Genomic DNA, 25151 nt, shown 5'->3' on the forward strand with positions numbered 1-25151 from the left:
ACCACTGCCTTAGGGGGAACAAAATACTTATAGTCCAACCTTTTACACATTGGTGGAATAGTAGCAGATGTTTGCCACAAAAGTTTTAGCTGGATCCAGGAGCACCTCATTGCTGGGTAATGCCACCCTCGAGGGTGTTGCTGACTGTAGGATACTCAGCAGGTTGTGTTGTGAACCCCTACCTATTTGATTGGAATTTGAAGAGAGCATCAGCTACCCTCTTTATGACGTATTGAAATTGCCAAAAATAGTTGGCCAGAGAAGTGATGGAGGCATAACCACTTCATCTGGAGATGAGGATGAGATGGGCGTTTGAGGAGTGGCTTCCGTCTGTGCTGGCCTCTTGTTCCTCAAATGCCCCCTCCTGTGGGGGAGGGGAGGAGTGGTTGGGGAGGACAGGACTGAACAATCCTAGTCTGCCTTTGAGATAGAGAACTGCTGTCAGTTAGCAACCCAGGGATCCCAATGTGGCCCATTGGGGGAGGCCCATACAGGAGTGGGAGTGACATATAGCATTGCTTCCACCACCTTGATAACAGTTGCAATCTTCCCTGTGACTGTCAAAAAAATGGGTACATAGGGAACCCTGGATTGAAACAGAAGAGACTGACTGGAAGTGCTATTTATCCTCCTCAACACTGTCCAAGAGAGGAGCCCCCACAGAAAATAGAGGAGAATCCTGAAGTACCAGAGGATAATAGCAGTCTGGAGATCGATGTATTGGTACAGAAAGATGCTCGGTACCCATGAGGAGCAGGGTTCTTGCTTATCCAATATGGACAGATCCCTTGTACATGTAAACTCTTGCAGTACCAAGTAGGGAACTGGTACTTATGCAGTAACAGAGGACTCAGTAGCTGAAGCGGATGGTGCTGTCCATGTCAGAGGCATACCAAAGTAAGTGCCAATGGAGTCTAGTGTCATCACTTGCTCGGTATCAATGATGCTAAATGGGTAGGTGATGATGGTGGGACTGAGCCTGATGGTACCAAACTGGGGTGCTTATACTTACTTTCCTTGTCCCTGGTAGAAGGTATTGAAATCCCGTCAGAGCAATGCCTCTCCCTTGAGCTCAGGGGCTGTTTCCACCAGTACCAGAAGAGTCTCCAACTCAACAGTATCAAGTTGGGATGTCAAGGCTTCAGAGACCATAGATCTCACAGGGGATCTGGGTGTTTTCAGAGCAAAACTACCTCAGATCAGATCTGTGCTCCTCTTTTTTGGGAGTCCTCTCAGAAGCCTCTAATAACCTCCCCTTCTTAGGGGATGCCTGCACCAAGGTGGAAGTGGGGGCTGGATCTGTCCAGAGACAGATGTCTCCTCGGCTGACCCAGACACCAGTCGAAATGGGCATCTTATCATTGACAGTCTGAACTTAATCTTTCTTGCCCTCAACTTTAAGACTAGGCAGAAATTACATTTCTGGGAGGAGTGGGACTCCTCCAAACAGATACCTTCAGAATGGCCACCACTCACAGGTGTAGCCTCTCACCAGAAGAAGCAGCTTTTGAAGCCTGAGGAACCAGGCATGCCCTGCCAAGATGACAAAACCCCCTATAGGGTCACCCTGGGGGCTCCACTGTGCACACTGCCCCCACAGCTCCCACTGGCTGGGAACCACAGCCAATAGGAGGCACAGGAACAGTGCCTGCAGACAGGGCAGCATACAGATCTCCCTGGCTGCACCTCTGTGTAGGAGCTGAAGGGACATGCTGCTGCTTCGGGGAGCTGCTTGAGGTAAGCACTGCCTGAAGCCTGCACCCTGAGCATCTTCCCATGCCCCAACCCCCTGTCCCAGCCCTGATCCCCCTCCTGCCCTCCAAACCCCTCAGTCCCAGCCCAGAGCACCCTCCTATACCCCAAACTCCCCAGGCCCAGCCCCCCAGCACCTCATCCCTCCTGCCCCAGCCCAGAGCCCCCTCTCACACCCTGAACTCATTTCTGGCCCCATCCCAGAACCTACACCCCCAACCAGAGCCTTTACCCCCTCCTACACCCCAACCCCAATTTTGTGAACATTCATGGCCCACCATACAATTTCTACTCCCAGATATCAGAGGGGTAGCCGTGTTAGTCTGGATCTGTAAAAGCAGCAAAGACTCCTGTAGCACCTTATAGACTAACAGATGTTTTGGAGCATGAGCTTTCGTGGGTGAATACCCACTTCATTGGATGCATGTAGTGGAAATTTCCAGGGGCACGAATATATATGCAAGCAAGAAGCAAGCTAGAGATAACGAGGTTAGTTCAATCATGGAGGATAAGGCCCTGTTCTAGCAGTTGAGGTGTGAAAGCCAAGGGAGGAGAAACTGGTTTTGTAGTTGGCAAGCCATTCACAGTCTTTGTTTAATCCTGAGGTGATGGTGTCAAATTTGCAGATGAACTGAAGCTCAGCTGTTTTCGTTGAAGTCTGGTCCTAAAGTTATTTTGCTGCAGGATGGCCACCTTAAGATCTGCTATAGTGTGGCCAGGGAGGTTGAAGTGTTCTCCTACAGGTTTTTGTATATTGCCATTCCTAATATCTGATTTGTGTCCGTTTATCCTTTTCCGTAGAGACTGTCCAGTTTGGCCAATGTACATAGCAGAGGGGCATTGCTGGCACATGATGGCGTATATTACATTGGTGGACGTGGAGGTGAATGAACCGGTGATGGTATGACTGATCTAGTTAGGTCCTGTGATGGTGTCGCTGGTGTAAATATGTGGGCAGAGTTGGCATCGAGGTTTGTTGCAGGGATTGGTTCCTGAGCTAGAGTTACTATGGTGTGGTGTGCAGTTACTGGTAAGAATATGCTTCAGGTTGGCAGGTTGTCTGTGGGCGAGGACTGGCCTGCCACCCAAGGCCTGTGAAAGTGTGGGATCATTGTCCAGGATGGGTTGTAGATCCCTGATGATGCGTTGGAGGGGTTTTAGCTGAGGACTGTATGTGATGGCCAATGGAGTCCTGTTGGTTTCTTTCTTGGGTTTGTCTTGCAGTAGGAGGCTTCTGGGTACACGTCTGGCTCTGTTGATCTGTTTCCTTGTTTCCTCGTGCAGGTATTGTAGTTTTGAGAATGCTTGGCAGAGATTTTGTAGGTGTTGGTCTCTGTCTGAGGGGTTAGAGCAGATGCGGTTGTACCTCAGAGCTTGACTGTAGACAATGGATCGTGTGGTGTGCCCAGGATGGAAACTGGAGGCATGAAGTTGGCATAGCAGTCGGTAGGTTTTCGGTATAGGGTGGTGTTAATGTGATCATCACTTATTTGCACCGTGGTGTCTAGGAAGTGGACCTCCCGTGTAGATTGGTCCTGGCTGAGGTTGATGGTGGGGTGGAAGCTGTTGAAATCGTGGTGGAATTTTTCCAGAGAGTCTCCTTCCCATGGGTCCAGATGATGAAGATGTCATCAATGTAGCGTAGGTAGAGATGTGGCCCTCAGACCCAAAAGTTTGCCCACCCCTGTATTAAACCCATATACTGTCCAGATTTGACCAGGACAGGACGGTACTGCTCCGGAGTCCCAGGCTGGGAAGTGATGGTTAGACAGCCTGCATGTAACTGCAGCTGTGTCCCCCTACCTGTGTGAATGTTGATGAAAGTGCAGGCTAGAGGGCTTTGCAGCTTGTCACAGCAGTATAGTGTAAGAAGACACCAGGCTGGTGGGTCAGGGATCTCAGTGGTATCCCAGTTCCAGGTGGGAGCCCAGGGGGAACCCATCACACTGATATAAAAAAAAAATTAAATGCCCCAAAGCTTTAACACAAATTAAAGTTGCCCAGTGGTGCCTAGCAGCCTTCCAAAATGTGGAGGGCAGCTAAACTTAAGCCTCTGAAACCCAGAAAATATGAAGTTAAGGTACATTCCACCCCTGGAATGCAACTGTAATTCTGCCATCTAAGCAATACCCCACACGCTAGCATTCTACCTCCCATGGTACAGAACATCTTGAGATATAGCACATGAGCACCAGGGCCGGCTCCAGCCTTTTTGCCGCCTCAAGTGGCGAAACAAAATAATAAAAATAAATAAAGCCGATGGGTGGCAACTCAATTGCGCCACTTCATTTTCTTGGGTGGCAATTCGGCGGTGGATCCCTTGCTCCCTCTCTTCCTCTTTGGCGGCAGCTTCAAGAGGAAGAGAGGGACCGAGGGACTTGCCGCCGAAGTGCCACCCCTTTCCATTGATTGCCCCAAGCACCTACTTCCTTCACTGGTGCCTGGAGCCGGCCCTGATGAGCACTGTAGGACAAAGTCTAGCACCGCCTCTCTGCTACAGCAAAACTTGGGGTTTAGGTCTGATATAAAACAAAAACTACCTACGTGTGGCCTACACTCAAACACTGAGGCTGCTGCACACAAACCACCCTAGCTTCGCTAAATGTTATATCGTCACCTTTGCCCTCAGAATTCCTTCTGAAACATTGCCTTCACTTACCCATCAGTAAGCGCTAAGATCAGTCATTTATACCGCCAAACTGCTGACACACCTCATTGCAAGATACCCTTACGTACCTTTGAGGATACAACCTACAAAACTCAGCGCTGATATGAGGCATAGTTGATCCTTTGAAGTACACATGCACCTCCTGTCATATCACAGTAACAGACCTGCTAAGTTGCACCCACTAATACAGCTACACCTAAACATAGCGAAGGCAGTTAGTATGCCCGCAGATCAATGCTGCAATTCAAAGTACAATACAGATAATGGCAGATTCGCTAAGAACCTCCTCATAGCTACTGACTACAGTGGCACCTTCCTTATTGAACCACTCCCAGTGGCTATTGCCAGCTTCAGAGGGTAGAGTTACGGTTGTGATGCAGGGTTGGCGTGCATCTAAATTTTGTATTTCCTGTTTTGCAGAGGTTTAAGTTTAGCCTCACTTCACATTTTGGAAGGCCATTAGGTACCACTTTGCAACCCTAACTCTATGTTAATGAAATTTTTTGCATTTAATATAGCCCACTTTGGCATCTGAAACCCATAATCACATATGGCTTGCTGTACTTGCAACATTACTGGTGCTTGGACAACAGCACATGTTGACAACAGATGGAGTCCAGGAGATCGTCCTCTCAGCATACTGCCAGTTGGCCAGAGGCTGATATCAGACTTCTGTTGGACCTCTGGCATCAGGCCAGTAGGATGTAAGATTTTGGGAGCAGAACCTGAAATTTACACCACATATCAATACCATCTCCAAGAAGTTGGCAGAAGGAGGAATCCACCACATAGGATCTCAATGCAGGGAGAAAATTAAGTCCCTGAAGAATCTGAACTGGCACACAGAGAACCACAATGCCTAGTGTGATGACTCACTGCTCGAGAACATGCGCATTCTATGAAGAGCTGTACCAGGTATCCAGCAGCACTCCAAACATGGAACTTGTGTAGACACTGGATGGGTTGAGGACAATTTAGTCAGGGACTGGTCCTGCTTTGACCAGGGGACTGGACTAGATGACCTCTTGAGGTTCCTTCCAACACTGATATTCTATGATTCTATGACTCTTCAGGCAGGGTTTGTAGTTTGTCAGGGGCAAAAGACCTAGACCAGTTGGATTAGATACCCAACCCAGAGGAGATGGAGCAGACACCGGCCACTTCTAGGCACTGCCAGTCTGACCTTAGGCCAGAATCTCAGATCTCTCTGGGAAAGGGACTGAGAACAAGACCAGGGAGGAAGCAGTGGAGATATCAGCACCTCAGCTGGTTAAGATGCAAACTGCCATTTTTGTTACTGGGGAATATTACAACATAAGGGCAACCTTTACCTACTTATGACAATCTTATTACTGTAACGAAGGATATTGCATGCTAGGGGGTGGGCTTTTTATACAGTGAATGATTTTAACTTCAATTGAGAGCAAATATACCTCCATTTTCCCTATTCCACCTTCCAGCCCAACCACATGGAATTCAAGATGGATTCCAAGCAGGAAGAAAAAAGGTTAAATGTGATTTATTGTGGCACATATTGCTGCATACAGAGCAGCCAGTGATTATTAATACAAGCCATGCAACGACTGCAAACTCAGGGACAAACATACTTGTATAAATATATAGCAGTGCTTTTTCCTCACACTGGTTCTAGCATTACAGTGTTTTCAGAGGCAGCCTAGATATTAAGTTCACTACATGAACTCTGGTGGTATTAAGTCCAGAACATTTGCAGAGTCCCTTAGTACTACCAGTCCAGCATCTGGCTACCACAAGGGGAAAGGGAGAGGACTGCAGTGGCACATTTGTAGTGGTTCTATGCTGGTGCATCCTAGTTTAGCACCTTGAATTTCGGTCCACTCCTGGTAGTGTTGCATAAGTCAGCAGGAACTCCAAACATTCAATGAGGTAGCTGGGCAGGACCTCCTTGCACCTCATTAATTTGCCCATCATGTACCAAGAGATGAAAGAGCTCCATGACACCGAGATTTCTATCAGAGGCTTGAAATAACTTCTGTTTTCCACTCAGGAATCTCCAGCAAGTTCACATCTTCCAATGCCACCACAGCCTGAAATAATGTTAAGACCATTCATAGTAATGTTCCTGTCCCACAAAAGCCATTTTTTTCCTTTTAATAAATATAAAGTGCTTATTACTGTCTCACTGCATATATTGTGGGAACAATACACACACTGATAATGTGCATTTCTATACATGCGACATTGTACTTCATTGTTTCACTTGAATTCTCTTTGCATTCTAGTTTGGAACAGCTGACTGTGTTAAATTTTGTTGTTCAATCCTTTGTGGTGAGTACTTGGGAAAAAAGAGAACTTCAAAGCAAGTATTTCAATAAAGCAGATATGGCAAACAGATATAGTGCATTAATGCTAACAATACATGCAGTTGATTATACCACAATAAATGGATACCATGTAGTAAAGTTGTACTCACATTATCTCGTTCTATTTCCCCCTCCAAAGCAAGGATGTGAAAACAAAAGGGATCCCTCTGATTTCCCTTGCTTACACAGACCCAACCCCAGTTATCAGAGGAGCACTTTCTGGCTGCTTGCACAGAATCTGTAAAGCAGCATAATCATGGATTCATTCCTGGCCAAAGTATTTCTCTTTACTCTAGCACACATTGTACTGTGCACTGCATACCTGAACAATATAAATCGTACTATATGCACAGCAGTCCAAACAGTTTTGTAGGCTGTGTCATCTTACCTTCAGTCACTCAAAGGTGCATTCCATCACCATCTTACACCTGCTCAGCATGTAATTAAACCTTCAGTCAGGTGCTTTCATATCTGGGTAGGGCTTCCTGAGCCAGAGCAGAAAATGATGTTTTGGGAGACTCAATCTAACAGTGGGCATAGACACCCCATTAACATCCATACTAATAGGTAGGAACAAAGTTCAAAACTGTCCAAATTCAAGAATCAGTACTCTGCCTGTGAATCCCAAGCAGCTGTCCATTAACCTCCTTCTCTGGTCCATCAAGGCCTGCATAATGAGGGAGTAGTATCCTTTCCAGTTTACATAAACATGTGCACCTTGGAGGACAGCAGTTAAAAGGACGCTTGTGTCCTGGGGGAGTGTGCTGTGTATGCATGGCCTGAGCATAACCCATTCACTCAAAGTTCACTATTATTTTGAGGACATTAACAACCTTCACAACCACTGTAAACCACATTAACAACTGCATGGCAAGCCTATGCCAAAATGAAAACCAACAGTGTAGTTGTCCACACCAAACTGATTAGCCATCAACCTACTGCAATCTGGGGTAGCCAGATTCCTGACTGTAGTAGCAGCCCACTTCTGGGCACACGTATACTCACTCATCTGTGTCTGCTGGCACTGAAGGCCTGGGACAAGTTCCTCACACAGCTCTACAAATACAGCCTTCCTTTTGCGGAAGTTCTGGTCATCCTAGGTCTGTATGATGTTGTCCCACCACTCTATGCTTGCTGTCCTTGCCCCGAACCACTGTTCAGTATAGTGGGAATGAATCCACAGCTATTAAAACCTGCATCAACAGTATGCACTCCTCCATGTGTGCATACACCTTGTGTGATCTCATTAGCAAAGCAGGTCACCATTTTCTCAGGGGGACAGATCAGTGCCAAAAAGCCCTCAATCTCGTCTCCTACCATCTTCTTACTCTTCCCAAAATGAAGGTTGAATTAATGCCAACAGCCAATATAAGTCACTGCTCCTAGTTGTATCTGTGTTTTGCCATCAGAACGAAAGCCAAAAGTGGCATATACTTTAATGAGTCAGTGGACTCAGGACCGCTTCTGCACAAGTGGCCAGCCAAGTCTCCCACCATACACTGAAAGAATTTACAGACTTCTCACATGAGTTCTGAGCTAAAAACCACAGGATATGGTCCCATAAGGTCTAGAGCTCTACACAATGACAACAGAACCAGTGTGGATGCAAGTATGGCTCTGCACTGTGGCTACTCTCTGCCCAACCTGAGACACCTGTAGAAGTGCTGGGCACTCACAACTGCAAATGAAGTCAATGCAAGCTATTCTTTGAACATATGAAGTGCTATAGGAATGATCAGTACTAAAGAAAAAAAAAAGCTGTAGGCATCTCGAGTTGGGCATTCAAACATAGCAGAAACTTGACAATTTTGGCATTATTTATATCAATATTATCATAGCACCTAGAAGCCCCAGTGATGGAACGGGACTCCATTGTGCTAGGCACTGTATAAACAGAATGAAAAGGGAGTCCTTGGCCCAAAGAGCTTACAATCTGAGTATAAGACAAGACATAACGGAGAGATACAGACTGACAAGGAGTACATGAAAACAATGGAGTTTATTTATTTAGCATCTGCACAGTCGTCTAGCCAAGCGATGGGATCTTCAGTGGCATGATGCAGTTCTTCTAGGCCACTGCTGAATGCCTGCTGACTAGGTTCATTGACAGGTAGCTGGATACCTACTTAAAGTGGCCAGAGCACCTTTGGAGAAACAGGTGCAAAGACAAGTGAGAAATGAATGGCATAAGTTTAAACGGGTACACCAGATCAGAAGCTGCCCAGAACCATTCACTGTAATACAGCTGGGATGCAGGAAGAAAAAGGATAGTTTTGTAGTTAAAGCTCTGACCTGGGATGCCAGGGAAAGGTCTCTCCCATAGATTGTGTAATGTTGAGGAAATCATTTAAAACCAAAAAGTTTTCAGAGGTAACCATTAATTGTGTTTTATTCAGATACCTATGGCCCTACTTTCCAAAGTGCTAAGCATTAAACTCCAAAATGAAACCAATGGAGATTTCAGAGTTGCTGAAAACCTCAAAGAGTTGACCATAGGCATTTCAAGTTGAGCAACAAGAAGTGGGGCATCCAAAAATTAGTGGACATTTCTCAAAACGTTTACCTCATTCTCTCTGAGTCTTTGCATCTGTTAGAACAAGAATTCTGCTAGACTGACAACCTTAATTCTGAAATTTTTAAAATGTTGCATACTTTGCAATTTTAACATTTAGTGTAGGTTGTTTAACTAGGAAGTTTTGTACTTCTGTGTATTTTGTGCACACATGCACAATTTATTGATTTGCAACCTAAAGAAACAAATATCGAGGGCTTCACACATCTGTGTAATTCAATAGTCAATTAAAAACAGTGACAAATAACCTATTTTTTAAGTTAAAGTTTCCTGTATATTTTAATTCATGGGATCTGTTTTAATATCTCTTTGTAAAGAAATTGCAGGTTTCCTGTAGAGGAAGACTCCTGGGGTGGAGAATTAATTAGAATGCTAGAAAACCTAGCTCTTGCAAAAGTATTTAGATACCCATGAAGGGAGGGACTTCCTTTTGAAGTAGTAAATAAGTTGCCAGCCACACACAGGGTCAAGAGAGATTTTTCAAACAGTCCAGTAATATGCTCTAAAATAAGAACAGAAAAAGACTGTTAATTAAAGGACAATGGTCTAAAATATTTGGTGAATTGGAAAATAATTGTGTATTCCGTACTAACTGAAGAATGAGAATATCCCAGCATGCTAACAAGGATTTAACACAAAGTCACCCAAAGAATTATTAAAAAGGAAGAGACTCACTTAAGAAAGAACCTCCCTCACACCCTGGCTTGAGCTAAGGGAATGGAGAGACTGCTAATTCTAATGAAGACAATGGGTGGATTTTCAGAGTTTCATAAAGCAGGAACAAAAGCCTGCATCCCACAGGCAACATCTATAGCCATCACACTTTAACCTCTGTAAATAAAGTCTCATGACCCCTACTTAAAATTTTAAAAATGGGACACATGCAGGGGCTGCTGTGGAGCCCCAGACTCTCCTCCTGCCATCGGCAGGGGGCCACAGTGCCCAAGTGCAGTCCCCGGCCCATGTCCCTGTCCCACTGGTGCTCACCACCTGGACTCCCTGAGCAGCTCTTACTGCTGCCCGGCTCTAGCTTCTGGCCTGGCCATGGGCAGGGCCTCACGGCAAGAGGGGCTAAGACCCACCTCAGACCCCCACACTGGGAAGAGGCTGGTGCCACCCCAAGCCTAGGGCAGGTGTGAAGCGACGCCACAGGGAAACTGGGACAAATGCTATCCTGGAATCATTCAGCCTGGGACCACGGCTTGAAAGGTACATTTCAGGACTGTCCTGCCCAATTAGTGACGTGTTGTCGCCCTACCCATTACTAATACAGCTTTCCATAACTTCTAATAGAGTGCTACCTTTCAATGCTTTTCTTTCCTTTCCTTCTTAGGATAACAAAATTTTATTTTAGAGCTATCATGCTTTGGATCCAATCATTGCTTTGTGGTAGATTCTCACTGAACAAAAAAAGCATTCAATAGTTCTCTAGCCATGGAGGAACACTGAGGGGGGAAGGGACAGGAGAAACTAGGGGAAGTAAATTCATCCAGGGATAGCCAAGTTCAGAAGGTCATAAAGCGATTGCCCACAAACGTGTTCAGATGGGATACAAAGTGAGCACTCAACTTTAGCAAGCAACATGCCTTGGCGAGCTTTTTATAGATTAAAAAAACCAAACCAAAAAACTGATAATAGAGGAAAGGGAAATAGTCCCAGAAGAAAGTAGGCAAGTTAATAGCAGTCCTTATACTTAAAGTAATAAAGTATATTATATATTTAAATTGATTATCTGATACAGAGGGCTGAAAAGATTATAATCCCCATCTCTGCCCAGCATCTATATTTATTTCAAATCTCTCTAATGGAAGGGGAGTAAGTGGAACTTTACATGAGGGCACACTCTGTTTACATAGGGCAGAAAATTGTAGAAACTCTTACGTTTACATTTGTAATGTGCCTCTTTGCAACCTCAGAGTCTCAAATACACTACTTCATTTAAATCAACATGGAGTGTAATAAGCTGGGCCTCGAGTGCCTACAGCCCACACCTTCAAATTAAAGATGAAATTGATAATGGCCCACAAGCTGTATTTTGGACATCCCTTTATTAGACAACCATTTTCCTGTATAATATTTGTTACATTTCAGTTACCACAGATTTTAGAAAGCTATAATGATGTTGTTATACAGCACTGATAAGATTTGAAATTCCTTGGTTGGAAGCAATAACAGGGTCTCACCAAGTAACCAATTGATCCTGTGATGAGAGATCTCTGAACTTTAAGGGAGAAATATCTAGGCACATTATGATTCTAAAGCAAAAAAAGAGGTATTGTACATGTTGGTGCATGGCTGTAGGATAGTACTAGTCAAGCTTGAAAACCCTTTGAGCAGGGGGTTGGACTAGATGACCTCCTGAGGTCTCTTCCAACCCTAATCTTCTATGATTCTATGACACTCTTGACTGAAGACAGTCATAGTAAGTGAGGGAACCATCACTTTTAATTTCTGCACAGTAAGATCTTTTTTCCAAAAGGATTATATTTCTAGTTCTATTGTTGCAAAGAAAAGCTTCCAAATATGAAGACATAAGGGAAAAACTCCACAAAACTGCTCTGTGCTGTTCTTCTCGAAGGAGCACATAAATCTGAGCTTCAGCAGAGGCTTTCTGAAACTGTAAAGCAAAATTAACAAGCTTATCTCCCACGCAATTAAGAACAGAGGAAGGAGTCCCAGCTGGTTAGGTAGGCAGGGTAGATCACCAAGTGAAAAGCCTTGATCTAAATCATAAATTTTAATCAACTTTTCCATTTACTTCAGTTACTTTCTAAAGAAAAGTGCATTCTCAGTAGCTGATATAATCATTAAAACATGTTGATTTACAAATAAATGGTCTTTACACTAAATTTCATGCATCTTCCTGCTATCTAGCAGGATACTCTATAACTATATACATTTATTTAAACAATATTATCATTGAATATTTTCAGACTCTCTAATCATACATTTTTAGTATGTTAGAAAATGGTGAATAATATATTGCTTATTCCCTAGAAGATTAACTATTTGCTCATGACTTGTCAAGCTGCATTAAAATGGTAACAGAATTTAATTAAACACATGAAACAGCATACAAAATTATTTTTATTGAACAAAAAAAGCCCATAATATAGTATGCGACCAGTTTTGGTTCATGTCCAAGCCTCTGCTTCACCAACCCATCATTGTTACTTCCAACCTTTGAGTTAAAAAATAATCACGCAGTCTCTGATATATTTTGGGATCTTGGCTGACATATACTGTAACAAATCATAAAACACATCTTTTTCCTCATCTGGCTTTTTTCTTGGCGTATAACACTGTATGACAGAGTCTGGAAAAATAATCAATCTAGTCTGAAAACAAGCTCTAATCATTCTTTCTTTGACTGATTCCCACTCAATCAGTATGCTTGCTCTGCTTCATCTGACATCAGGATTGCTACGCCACCTTCATGTCTACCATCCCCATTCCTGGAGCAGATGATGTGGGCAGTGACCATAACCCTAACTGAAGATGAAGTTAAAGAGAATGAAGAAGGTTAAAAAAGAGACAGACTGTCGACAGCGCACAACTAAAAGATCTAAACACAACAAGGATGCAACATGACTTCTATGAAGAGTTAATATAGACACCATCAGAAAAAAAGAGGAAAAAAAAAAAAGAGGGTAAACTAGAGAAACATTGCACTGAAGAACAGAGAAAGCAGCCAAATCCATCAACATGACACTCAGAAGCTTGAACTGACCAGCACAAGACTGAAATGGACACTATATACCTGAGGGTGCAGGAGAATAATGAAGGAAAAAAACCCTGCCATTTGTCTTATGTAATTCCAAGCATATCACAAGGATGTGAACAATAGTAACAGCCAAGGGTATCCCATTTTTCAAATGGGACAAGAAATAGCAAGCCCATAGCAGGTTCAACGTTTCCAGTCAGATACTTACAACAGCATATGCCTGCATTTTGTAGCACAAATGTCCAACATTAAAAAAAAAAAGAAAAAAAAGCCAACTTCACTCATCACTGATTGTGTGTAGTGGATTTTTGAAGCCTCTGACATGTAGGAATGTGATATTCTAGAACACTTTTGAAGTCTAGGCAGTCAGCACTCCTGTTGCAAAAATCTATTTTACATTGCAAGTATCTTAATGCCACACATCTGATATTCACGGATCTTCCTTAAAGAAATCTACAGACTTCATTCTTCCTACTGGAAAAACCTTGTTATCCTATCAAAATGTGTCAGAAGTGAGATATGGAATATATCGCATATATTATCAAAGATTTTCTCTTTGAATGTTACATTGGAAAAGCTATGCAGAGAGAATCATGTTCTGATTTATTGTATATTCTCAAGCCTGTTGCTTATCTCCACTGTGTGTACTAAACCATACCATGAATGGAATGTTTTCCTTCCTCACAGTTTTAAGAGGCCAGTTGGACAATGATCTTGAATTTGTTTTTCAGAAGAATGTTTCCTTCTTAGAGAGACACTACCAACTTAACCATCCCCAAACTTTTGCCTGAAAGTTTCACATCTGCTATAAAATTTCAACACCCGATATAACTAGAATTGAAAAGTTATAAAAACACACCCTATTTCCCCCCCCAATTTGTTTACTTTGTGTATTTAAATGTTATGTAAAAACCAGCTTCACCATTCCTATGTATAAATTATAAAACATCAACCAGATGATAAGGGAAAAAGCCTTAGAATTAAAAAATAAAAAGCAAAATCAAAATGGGTTATTTAGAGTGTTCCGGTCATAACTGGAATTTTTGGTGAATTTAAAAACCATTTTATATTGATCGTCTCCTCTAACTTCACCTCAAAATCACTATCAAACATTTACACTGGAAGATATTACCTAATGTCATGCCTTGATGTTATTACATTCCAAGACAGGGTATTGTCTTTTGATGGTTTGCATGCAAAGACTTATCACCACACAGGCAGACACAAAAAATTCTGAGAACACAAATACAGAATTTAATACTACCTATCAGTAGCCGCTCTTTGAAGCCTCATACAAACAGTGAATTATCTCTGCTTCGACAATCTGCTTAATGCAGTTTAAGAAAAGAGGAAAGTATCTTAAATCCCTCACCTTGTAACTTTATAGTCTTATGTGCAGAAGCAGCATAAAAAGGATTTTAACATATACATGTGCAATATTAAAAGAATATTAATCACTGCTGATCAACTTGCTTTGCAATGATATTCTTACAGATTTCACCCTCCACTGCCTTGTTTTCAACTGAGAAAATATAAGAATGAAGTATAAGCTGTGGCAGATGGTAAATATTAGATTGTCTCAAATAATTGCTCTACAAAGGCCAAATTCATTCCCAATCTAGAGCAACTGATGGAAGTAAGTGGATTTACACCAGAACTGAATTTAGCCTCAACTTCCTACTTCCCTTCGCCACCCTGTGGGTGTTTTTAGTGTTTTTGTTTTTGTTTTTTTTTTGGAGGGGGGGAGATGAAGGCTAAGCCTCTTATTGTCTTAAATAATTTTTGTTCCAACAATTTCCTTTGGGCACCAAGGTAAGATGTTCAATCTCATAATGCTGCAACAAACAATTACAGGTCATGAGATAGAGAACAAGCTTGTGACTGACAGACCTTCTGTCTGTGGAATTAAAGATATACTGCCTGGTATTACTGTTCTATCAAAATGAATTATTTCAGCATTTCTATCTACAACATTTAAAAAAAAAAACCCATACAATTCAAAGTTGAAAATTTTATTTACTGCAAAGGAGGACTATTACACAATGCAAAGAGGGATTATTGTTTGCTTTATTTTAAAAAAGTGTTAATGAAATACATTCTCTCCTTGATATAGATATGGTTAGAGAAGGGGATTGAGATTTTAGAATTTTAGTCCTGACCTGTCATCATCTCCAGTGTGATCTTGGTTAAGAAGCATCTGTTCTGTGTAGCAGTTTACTCATATTTAAAATGGAGTCAATATGTATACAGCATGAAAAATACATTCATCCTGTGTAAAGCAACAATTTCTTCAGCTGTTTGTTTCTTTTTAAAGAATACTTATTTCTTTATAGGTGGAAATCAAGCTTTCTAAATATTAAATGATGCAATGCTAACTTCAGGGGACTACAGACAACTCAAGTGCTTCTGCTCAGGACTTCAGCATCAATAGAAGGAAGTTAGCAAAACTGGCGAGTCTCATTGCTGCGACTCAAAACCTAGGGACTGAGCAGAGCTGCTGAAGAGAATCATTTCAATGTCATTTTGCTGCTTGGGAAAGCAATGATCATCAGCAGAGGCAAACAAATAGAATATTCACAGACATATACCACCAAAATAAGGTTGGAGGAAAGACTGAGAAAAGATATCCTGTACCATTGCAGTCAGGAGGTTCTGAGGTTTAGGGAAGAGCAAAAGAAAAATGATTCCTTCCTTACACCACCCACGTGATGCATCAAGTTGTTCAAGTTTATCAGGTACCTAATCACTAGAGGCTGATAAGAAGGAACCATGGAAAGCACTCTAATAAAAATTTCAGCACTTCCTCTTTCCCACAAGCTGGCCAGGATGCTGAGTTTCTCACCAGAGAATTGCCCTGAAAGCTTACCTTACTTATCTTTCATATCAATTTAAGTCTAGAAGTTGTATGATAAAATTTCTGTAAAACCCCCTCAAAAATGTGGTGCAGTTTAATTTATGAAGTGTGATGCTAGAATGAAAAAGGCACTGTGGAGTATTATAAACATTACAATTATTTGGACACATCTAGAAGGAAAAATACATGCATGATTGAAATATCACGAGGGCCTGTATTAGACAGTGGAAAGTTTTTAAACATACCTTAAAAAAAAAAATCAGCACTCTTCTCCTAAAATCATTCTTTTATAACTTGTAAGCTTGATGTAAATTTACATCCCAAAACACCCCCTCATATATTTTAAACCCACTTTACAGTCTTAGCTACTAAAAACTATATAAAAAGCAATACAATAGTGCATCAGATTTTCATGCTAACTTATAAATTCTATCAAATGTCTATTTTGATATTTTTAGGAAATTACTACGCAGAGGTCTGATAGCAAAGTCTGATGATTGTAGGGTCTCTCTTCAGAGCAGATACACATTCTCCAAAACTTACAGCTCCCTTCCACATTCACTAAGAGTGGAGAAGACTTTAAAAAAATAGAATATTTTAAAAAAAAGAAAAAACAGGAAAAAAAAAGTTTGAAATAGGTTAATAATTAGGCAAGAGTTGACAACAAGTAATCAGTGGCCAAAAGCAAAAGAGAAACTAACAATGGTTAGATCAAGAATCAGTTTCAGTAGCTTTACACAAAGAAACTAAAATCATGTGCACCTATCACTGTCCTGAGCACACTGCTTATTGGCTTTTTTTTTTTTTTAATCCTTAAATGTGTCTTTTCCAGGTAGGTTGTAAGCTTTTCTCCCCTCTTCTCCTGTGTTTGTATCACACTTAGCATAATGTCCTAAAGCACAGCATTTGGTAAGATGTCAGAATGACATGAAAGATTTGGTTGTTTTAAGAGCCATTTGCTTTAATAGGATGGTAAAACACATAAAACAGATCTTTAACTGAGGGTATGTCTACATCTAAAATTTTGCAGCGCTGGTTGTTACAGCTGTATTAGTACAGCTGTATAGGGCCAGCGCTGCAGAGTGGCCACACTCACAGCAACCAGCGCTGCAAGTGGTGTTAGATGTGGCCATACTGCAGCGCTGTTGGGCGGCTTCAAGGGGGGTTCGGGGAACGCGAGAGCAAACCGGGAAAGGAGACCAGCTTCGCCGCGGTTTGCTCTCGCATTCCCCGAACCCCCCTGCAAACTGCAGGGAAGGAGACCTGCTTGCACGGAGGTTCGGGGAACGCGAGAGCAAACCGGGGAAGGAGACCAGCTTTGCCGCGGTTTGCGCTCGCGTTCCCCGAACCCCCCTGCAAACCGCAGGGAAGGAGACCTGCTTGCACGGAGGTTTGGGGAACGCGAGAGCAAACCGGGGAAGGAGACCAGCTTGATTACCAGAGGCTTCTTCAGGTATGCTGGGATACCTGCTTATTCCACGGAGGTCAAGAAAAGCGCTGGTAAGTGTCTACACTTGATTACCAGCGCTGGATCACCAGCGCTGGATCCTCTACACCCGAGACAAAACGGGAGTACGGCCAGCGCTGCAAACAGGGAGTTGCAGTGCTGGTGATGCCCTGCAGATGTGTACACCTCCTAAGTTGCAGCGCTGTAACCCCCTCACCAGCGCTGCAACTTTGTGATGTAGACAAGCCCTCAGAGACTTAAGAAATTCTGTTCCTGACACTTGTACTTACAGGTCTATATTATAACTGCCTACATACATAGGTCCTGAATCTATCAGCGCAAAACAATAAGATAATTGGTCTAGTAACACAACATTCAGTGCTCTGACAACAAGAATGTGTGACTGATATTCCACAGAATGTCAGATATGATGCTTCAATTAATTTGGTTACAGCACATGCTATCACTTTCTAGTAGTACAGAAGTTTATTACAGGCACAACAATACAGTCAGAGAGGTTTTTAAGCAGGCATGTACTAGAGGGGCCAACTTCTGGCTTAACAATAAGAGTCCATACCTATATTTGCACTGAAGACGACGGTGGACAAACAACAGATTTTAAAAACAGAGTTTTTTTTAATTAAAAATATATTATATATATATATATATATATATATTTTATTTCATGTTTTCTCTTTAAAAAGAAATGTTTAAAAATCTGAAATTATGACAATATTAAGATCTAAACTTATTTTAATCATTTAATTAAAAAATGCTGCATCTAAAACTCCCATCCAAATTTTAATGAGTTAAAGAGTGCTGCTTTTTTAATTATGTACAGAATTGAGGGGAAACATCTTTAACTTCTGAGGTTAACTCAAGAGTTATAAAGATAGCACAAAGTCAGGTACTGCATTAGATAAATATGTATATTATTTTCTGTCTTTACAACTGAGTCAATACCAGTATTTACATTTTTTCCAAATGTAAGTGCTTTCAGTTTCTGTTGTGCGAAAAAGCTTTTCCGCACATTACTTGGTTTCAGTTTAGCTAACAGGTGCAAAGAGAACATTTTCTTCATTTGGATTAGTTTCCTTCAAAGCTGAGGAATGAATTCAGAGTTGAAAAACCAGGGAACCCTGTTTTTGCTCTTCCAGTATATGACTAAAAACTGGGTGAGAGACGATGACAGTTACTAGTCAGTTAGCTGGGGTCTAACTGATTGCCATATTCAGGGTCGGGAAGGAATTTTCTCTCAGACTAGATAGGCAGAGACCTCAGGGTTTCCTCTCTCTGTGGCATGGGGCCTGGGTCACTTTCTGGTCTGAACTGGAATGAGGGCCTGTCTACAGAGATGCTACCTACGTGGATGGGAGAGTTCTCTGGTTACAGTTGCCAACCCCTTCAGGATTGTCCTGGAGTCTCCAGGAATTAAAGATTGTGTCATGTGATGAAACCTCCAGGAATACGCCCAACCAAAACTGGCTACCCTATCCCCCCACATCAGCACAAGTAATCCACTTCCTGAGACAGTAGCAAAGTCAACAAGAGAATTCTCCTGTCAACCTAGCGCTGTCTACACTGGGGGCTAGGTTGGTTGAACTGTGTCGCCATAGTTATACCAACCTAATTTTATAGTGTAGACTAGGCCAAAGTGGTGAATTCTCTGCAACTTGAAGTCTTTAAGTCAAGATTTGAGGACTTCAGTAACTTAGCCACAGGTTATGGGTGGGTGAGGTTCTGTGGTTTGCAATGTGCAGGAGGTCAGACTAGATGATCATGATGGTCCCTTGCGGCCCTCAAGTCTATGAGAAGAGCCCTGCATAGATGCAAAAACTGTATCCGCACCTGATCTGCAAACACTGACTGTGGATATCCATGGATGAAGAGCAGATATCAACAGATTTGCATCTATCTATGAGTCTATGAGATTTTAATAAAGGTATTTAGGTGCCCAAAAGATACAGATTGGATGGCTAACTCTCATTGATTTTGCTGAGAGTTAGACAGCTATGCTATTTAAGCAGTTCTGAAAACCCCACAAGGCATCTATCTGAATCTTTGGGCACCTAAATACCTTTGAAAACCTGGCCCATGGTGACAGAAACAGTCCATCAATTCAATATCTATGTCAATACTATTGTGTAATCAGTTTTAAAACACAAAATGCGTTTTGATCAACTTTGTCTTCTTGTGTATCCAGCACATTTATGGTAGTTTTATGTAACTAAAAAATCCCGTGTTAAAATGCTGCTTTTGTACATTTTTAATTGGACGGAAATTGAAATTTAAACACCCATAAAAATCATTGCCTAGTAAATATGCAATGCACCATTCATCTTTTTTTTAAAAAGTAAAAACTGATCATCTGAATAAATCTATGTAAAGCTATATAATTGTTTTAATAAATATATAATGTATTCTCCTGGAAAGTAAAAAGTACCACCATATTTATTGTAAAGGCTAAATTTGGTTGTAAATGAGCATGTATTAATCGTTATGCCGCTCAAACAGAATGAACTTACTTTAGAAGTAACTTACTTTAGTAGCTAGAAGCTACAAATGCAAAACAAGATTAAAAGCAATAATTTAAATCAATGTTTCCAGCTTGAGTAAAAAAAAAAAAAAATCTGTGATTTAAATCAATCCACTTTAGCAAAAAAACAAGAAGTGTAATTACAACTATTATTTTAGTGCAACTTTGTGTCAATAATCCCTTAGAACAATGAGGTGGGTGAGAACTCACAGCCTTCAATTCTCCATTAATGAAGTAGAAATGGAGAGCAAGAGAGATTCTGTGACTAAATAACTCAATAAACATGCACAAATGACTAATGGTACATAAAAGAATCAAATTTAAAGTTCTATTTATAAGTTACTTTATTCAGTTACCAATCATAACATGCCTAATTTAAAATAAAATGGACATCACATAATGTGTCTGAAATTGTATATAAGACATCTTCATAGAGTCAAAGTTTAAGGGTAGAATGGACCACCAGATAATCAAATCTGACCTCAGGTACATTACAGGCCACTAAACCTTGCACAGCCATCCCTGCAGTAAACCCAGCAATTAGAATTAGATCAAAGTATTATAACCCCAGGAGACAAGCTATTATGTGCCACAAGCAAAGAACAAGAGGAACTGAGGTGCACCAATGCATGTGCCCTCCACAATGGAGAGAGATGCTCAGATGATCCTACCCCACAATCCCAAACACAGTTTCAGAATTATACATTACACTTTCAACTATTAAAAAAAGATGATGAGTTTATCTACAGAAAGGCTCAAAGTGGCCATGATTTTTTTCACGTGATAAAAATGTTAAACACATACAAGATTTGCAATTAGAAAAAAAATTAAACATACATATTTAAGACTTTCAGTAGTCATAATTTACATATCCAATGACAGAAGTCTGACTGTTTTCAGTTAAATTTTTCTATGTTAATGATTTTTGCATAAAATAGGGCTGCATGCCTCTAGTGCAAAATGTACATAAACATTTTTTTCTATGTATTGTTTTGAATATGTGAAGAGCTATATAAAACAGTTTTTATTTATTTTATTCAAGTTCAGTTTGAGAAGTGACTTTTATCTCACACCTTCTCATTTTTGAATGATAGTGACCCCTTAGAAAGTCATTAATTTAAACCCTGATCTTGCAGCTGGTTCCAGCTCCATGATCCCTTGCATTTACATGGAGGAACAAGGGGTTCACAGGTGTGGACCTCATTAAAGGACTCAGGAATTAATGTTAAAATGAGATACCTAGTGCATTTGTTCAGAATTATCAAGGAAAAAAACAACAGAAACCCTATTATCTCTAAGGGGCTTAAACAATTTTCAGACTTTTTAAAAAACAAATACATGATTATTATAAATGAAAGAATAGGGGAATATATTTCTCTATTTTGTTTGTTTCCCGTGTGTATCCAATAGAACTTTGTATTTAGCCACTGTCAGGGTTTCTCTTGTATAGGCCATTTCCTTTTTATGTTGATCTTTTACACGGCACAAGAGAGTATTTTTTTAAATAGGAAAAAGTGAATGTAAAAGCAAGTATCTTGGTGAGGGGACATCATGGACAGGAAAAATATACAGTTGTTTTAAAGTAGGTCATATTTCAAGTTGATAGTGTCCTTTTATAAAAAAGGATTTTCTATCCACCCAACAATATACAAGGAAAGAAGTTACAATATATCAGACAGAGCCTGAACAATTTACTTTATATATCTGAAAAAATGTTTTGCCAGTTACTGTTTCTCTGATATACAGAGACTTTTTAGAAAGCTGATTTTTTTCCCGTTATCAATTTAGACATATAAGCTGCTCTCACTTATTCTTTGCTGCAGTAGTGATAGTAACACAAGGCTCCTGCAGCTTTACCTGTCCCAAATGAGGGATGAGACAATACCACTTTCTTAGGCCCAGATCTTAAAAAAGACTTACATACATGCTAAACTTTACATGCTGCAAGTAGTCCCCTAGACTACAATGGGGCACCACAGTGCATAAAGTTAAGCACATGCTTAAATCTTTGTTGAATTGGGGTCTATGACAGCAACACAGCAACCCCCCTTCCCTAACTTGAGAAAAGGAAGAGTTGCAGATTAGATTGCAATTACTATTGAGGTTTTTGAAGAGCTGAGCTAATATTTTTAGCATGCATAGCAGCTCAGTGGGTGTGGGAAGAGAAAACAATTGTATCCTTCTTGAAGACCTTTGTGTCTCTCTGGTCTACTATTTTATTGCCTCCACATTACAGACCACACACTCACTTCACTTATTTGGCAGCAATCTTTTGTTCAATGGCTCTTTAGAAGCAGGCCACTGTTCAGTGACAACTGCTTCTTCTGTCCACATTGGTATCAATCACACTGTTTTACAGATCAGGAAAAAAGAAAATCAATGTATCTTAATAGGATATAAATTTTAAAGTTTAAGCATTGAAGTTGGACTGGTGAAGTGTGGGGTAGGGGCCACTTTTATTTTTATATAGAGTATTGTATTCCAGACAGTAGGAATTTCCCCATATAATTACCAGCTTTGCTATATATTACAAAAACTTCCAGACAATAACCAAGTCTGTAATTTATTTTTAGAATTTCAGTGATAATGTTCTGGTAAACATGAACTAACCTAAGGAAGTATCTTGGAGACTGCCATATTACATTGTTTTGTTCCCCCCACCCCCTAAAGTCAAATGAAGGAATCAGTTAAAGCACAGCTGTATAAATAAATATACCTATCCGCACTCTGTCATGCATGTAGAGATCCAAGACAACACATATTTGTATCCCCTTCCCAAAAAAAATCTGTATTTCAACACTAACAGAAATTAGTGGTCATGCTCAGGAGGCACCCACACCCCTTTCCTTAGACTATTAAAATACAAAAACAACAACCCTGCAGTATGACTATTCCATTTCCTGCAAGACATTAGATTGTATTAGATACACTTACAGTATAAAAACCACAGGGGTATTAGCTGGGATTAAGCCTCTAGAGAAGACTATTAACTAATATCTGTAAAGAACAAATGGCAAGCAGCACACAGTATTTCTGAAAAACAAGTCACCTTGCAGGGTTGTATGTTTTGTTTTGGGGTTTGTTTTCCCCTTGAAAATAGGTAAGTGAACCACTATCCTTGGAACAAGTATATGGTAGAGACTATACACATCTATACCGAATTACTTGCCCTCATATGCTCTAGTCCTTCCCTAAAATAATCAGTCCATATTTCCTAGCATTTCAGCAGTCAGCCCATTACGAGCTACAAGCCCGTACTACCACTTCCTATTAAGCCATCAGTGGTTCCACACAAATAGGAGAGAGAAGGCTCTTTGACAGATCACACTCTTTATTCAAAGCCATTTTCATCTTCCATGCATCTGATTTTCGAATTCCTGAGATGCCAGCACAAGCGCCGTTTACTTTTCGGCTAGACAACACAGACAGACACACACACACACCGCATACCACCCACACCACCTCCTCCTCCCAGCTGAAAATGAAGCCTGCTCGTTGCAGTCTCCACATCACTTCTGCTTTGCTGCCTGGGTGGAGCAGCTCGCCTTTTATGGGGCTAGTTACAAATCAAATTCTCCATTGCAAAACCATTTCCAGATCCTGGGCGGTGGGACACAGGGATGGGGAAGAAAAGGTGGAAACCTGGCGGGGGGTGGGGAGGAGAGAGGGCCAGCAACCGGGGGGAGGGAGACAGGGGGAAGCAGAGCTGTGGAGAGAAGAAAGGGGGAGAGGAAGGAGAAGGACGAGACAAAGGAGGGACTACGGGGGGCGCCAGAAGGGCTGGCTGGGCGCCCGGCTGGGCACCTGCAGGCCGGGGGCTGCGCGGGGTCGGCCCGGCTCCCCCTCACACACGTACCCAGCAGCAGCAGCCGGTGCGTTTGCTTGTACTCCCGCTTCTGCTCCTTCAGCGCCCGGTCGATGCTCTTGCTGACTTTCCTCGCCTCCTTCTCCGCCTCCCGCTCCTCCAGGCGCAGCTTCTCCCAGGGTCTCTGCAGCGCGGCCGGCTGAGGCGGCTGCCGGTGCTGTTTGCCACCGCCGGGCTTGGGGAGCGGCTGCCGCTCCGGGGCCGCCCCGTTGCCGCCTCCGTTCTGCAGCAGCAGCGTCGGCGGCCCGTCCGCCTCTCCCCCGGGCTTGTCTGCAGGGTGGAGCGAGCCCCCGACCCCCGGCTGCCCGCAGCAGCTGCCTCCTCGCGGGGCCCCGAGCGGCTGCTGGGGGGGAGCCGTGTGCTCTGCGGGCTGCTCGGGCTCCGAGGCGACGCTGGAGATGGAGCCGCCTCCGCCGGGGTCCCCAAAGAGCCGCGGGCGCAGACTGTAGCAGAGCCCCATGGCTCGGAGCCCCTCCTGGGGACGGGCTCTAGCGCGGCGGAGCTGGACTCAGCGCTCGCCGCTGGCCCTGCGCAGCCGGGGTCCGGGCGGGGACGGGGCAGCGGGGAGCCCCTCACGGCCCCGTCGGGCCATCTTGCATTTTCCTCTCCGGCTCCTCGGCTCAGATCACCTGACACGCAGCTGCCACCGCCGCGGCGTCCACCTTACCGTAAATACCCCAGCGCAAGCCCACCGCGCAGGCACAGAGCGGCGGGGAGGGGAGGCCCTCGGCCCACACTGACAGGCTCACAGCCATCCCCTCCCACAGAGCCTGACAGCTATCCCCTCGCACGTCACAGCCCCCACCGGCTACCCACACACTGCCCGCTCCTCCGTGCTCAGAGCCGTCCTCTCAGCCCCCCTCGCCGACTGTGTTATCGCACAGCCAGCCCTCACACACACAGCCCCCCACACTCCCGCCACCCCCTTCCCTTGCCCGGGACAGACACACCCTCTGTAAACATCCTCCTCAGACTTAGCCCCCTTCCTCCTTCATACACGCATCCGTCACCCATTTCCATACACCCAGACACCCTCTGTCAACTTCCACCCCTTTCCATACACCCTGAAACCCTCCATCAACTTCCTGGCCTTCCTTATACATGCACCCCTCACCCCTTCTCCTACACCCAAACACCCTCCATCACATGCATCTGAAGAAGTGGGTATTCACCCAGGAAAGCTCATGCTCCAAAGTCTGTTAGTCTATAAGGTGCCACAGGATTCTTTGCTACTTTTACAGATCCAGACTAACACGGCTACCCCTCTGATACTTGACACCCTCCATCAACTTCCTCTCTTTCCTTCTTTATACACTCACCTCTTCCCATACACCCAGACACTCTCTGTAAACTTCCTCCTCAGACTTATCCCCCTTACTCCTTTATACACT

At 42.6% G+C, this 25151-nt stretch overlaps 1 protein-coding gene across 1 annotated transcript in view; it reads right to left on the minus strand.

The window, feature by feature from the left end:
* The window catches only part of GNAL (G protein subunit alpha L), a 315605-nt gene extending 291051 nt beyond the window's left edge, over positions 1 to 24554 (minus strand). Inside the window, exon 1 of the mRNA XM_030552731.1 lies at positions 23752 to 24554. Within this exon, the coding sequence (XP_030408591.1) occupies positions 23752 to 24220 (469 nt within the window). The 5' untranslated portion in view covers positions 24221 to 24554. The remainder of the gene's footprint in view (positions 1 to 23751) is intronic.
* Positions 24555 to 25151: the final 597 nt, after the last annotated feature.

Source organism: Gopherus evgoodei, chromosome 2, assembly GCF_007399415.2.
Source record: "Gopherus evgoodei ecotype Sinaloan lineage chromosome 2, rGopEvg1_v1.p, whole genome shotgun sequence".
NCBI classification, from domain to species: Eukaryota; Metazoa; Chordata; order Testudines; family Testudinidae; genus Gopherus; species Gopherus evgoodei.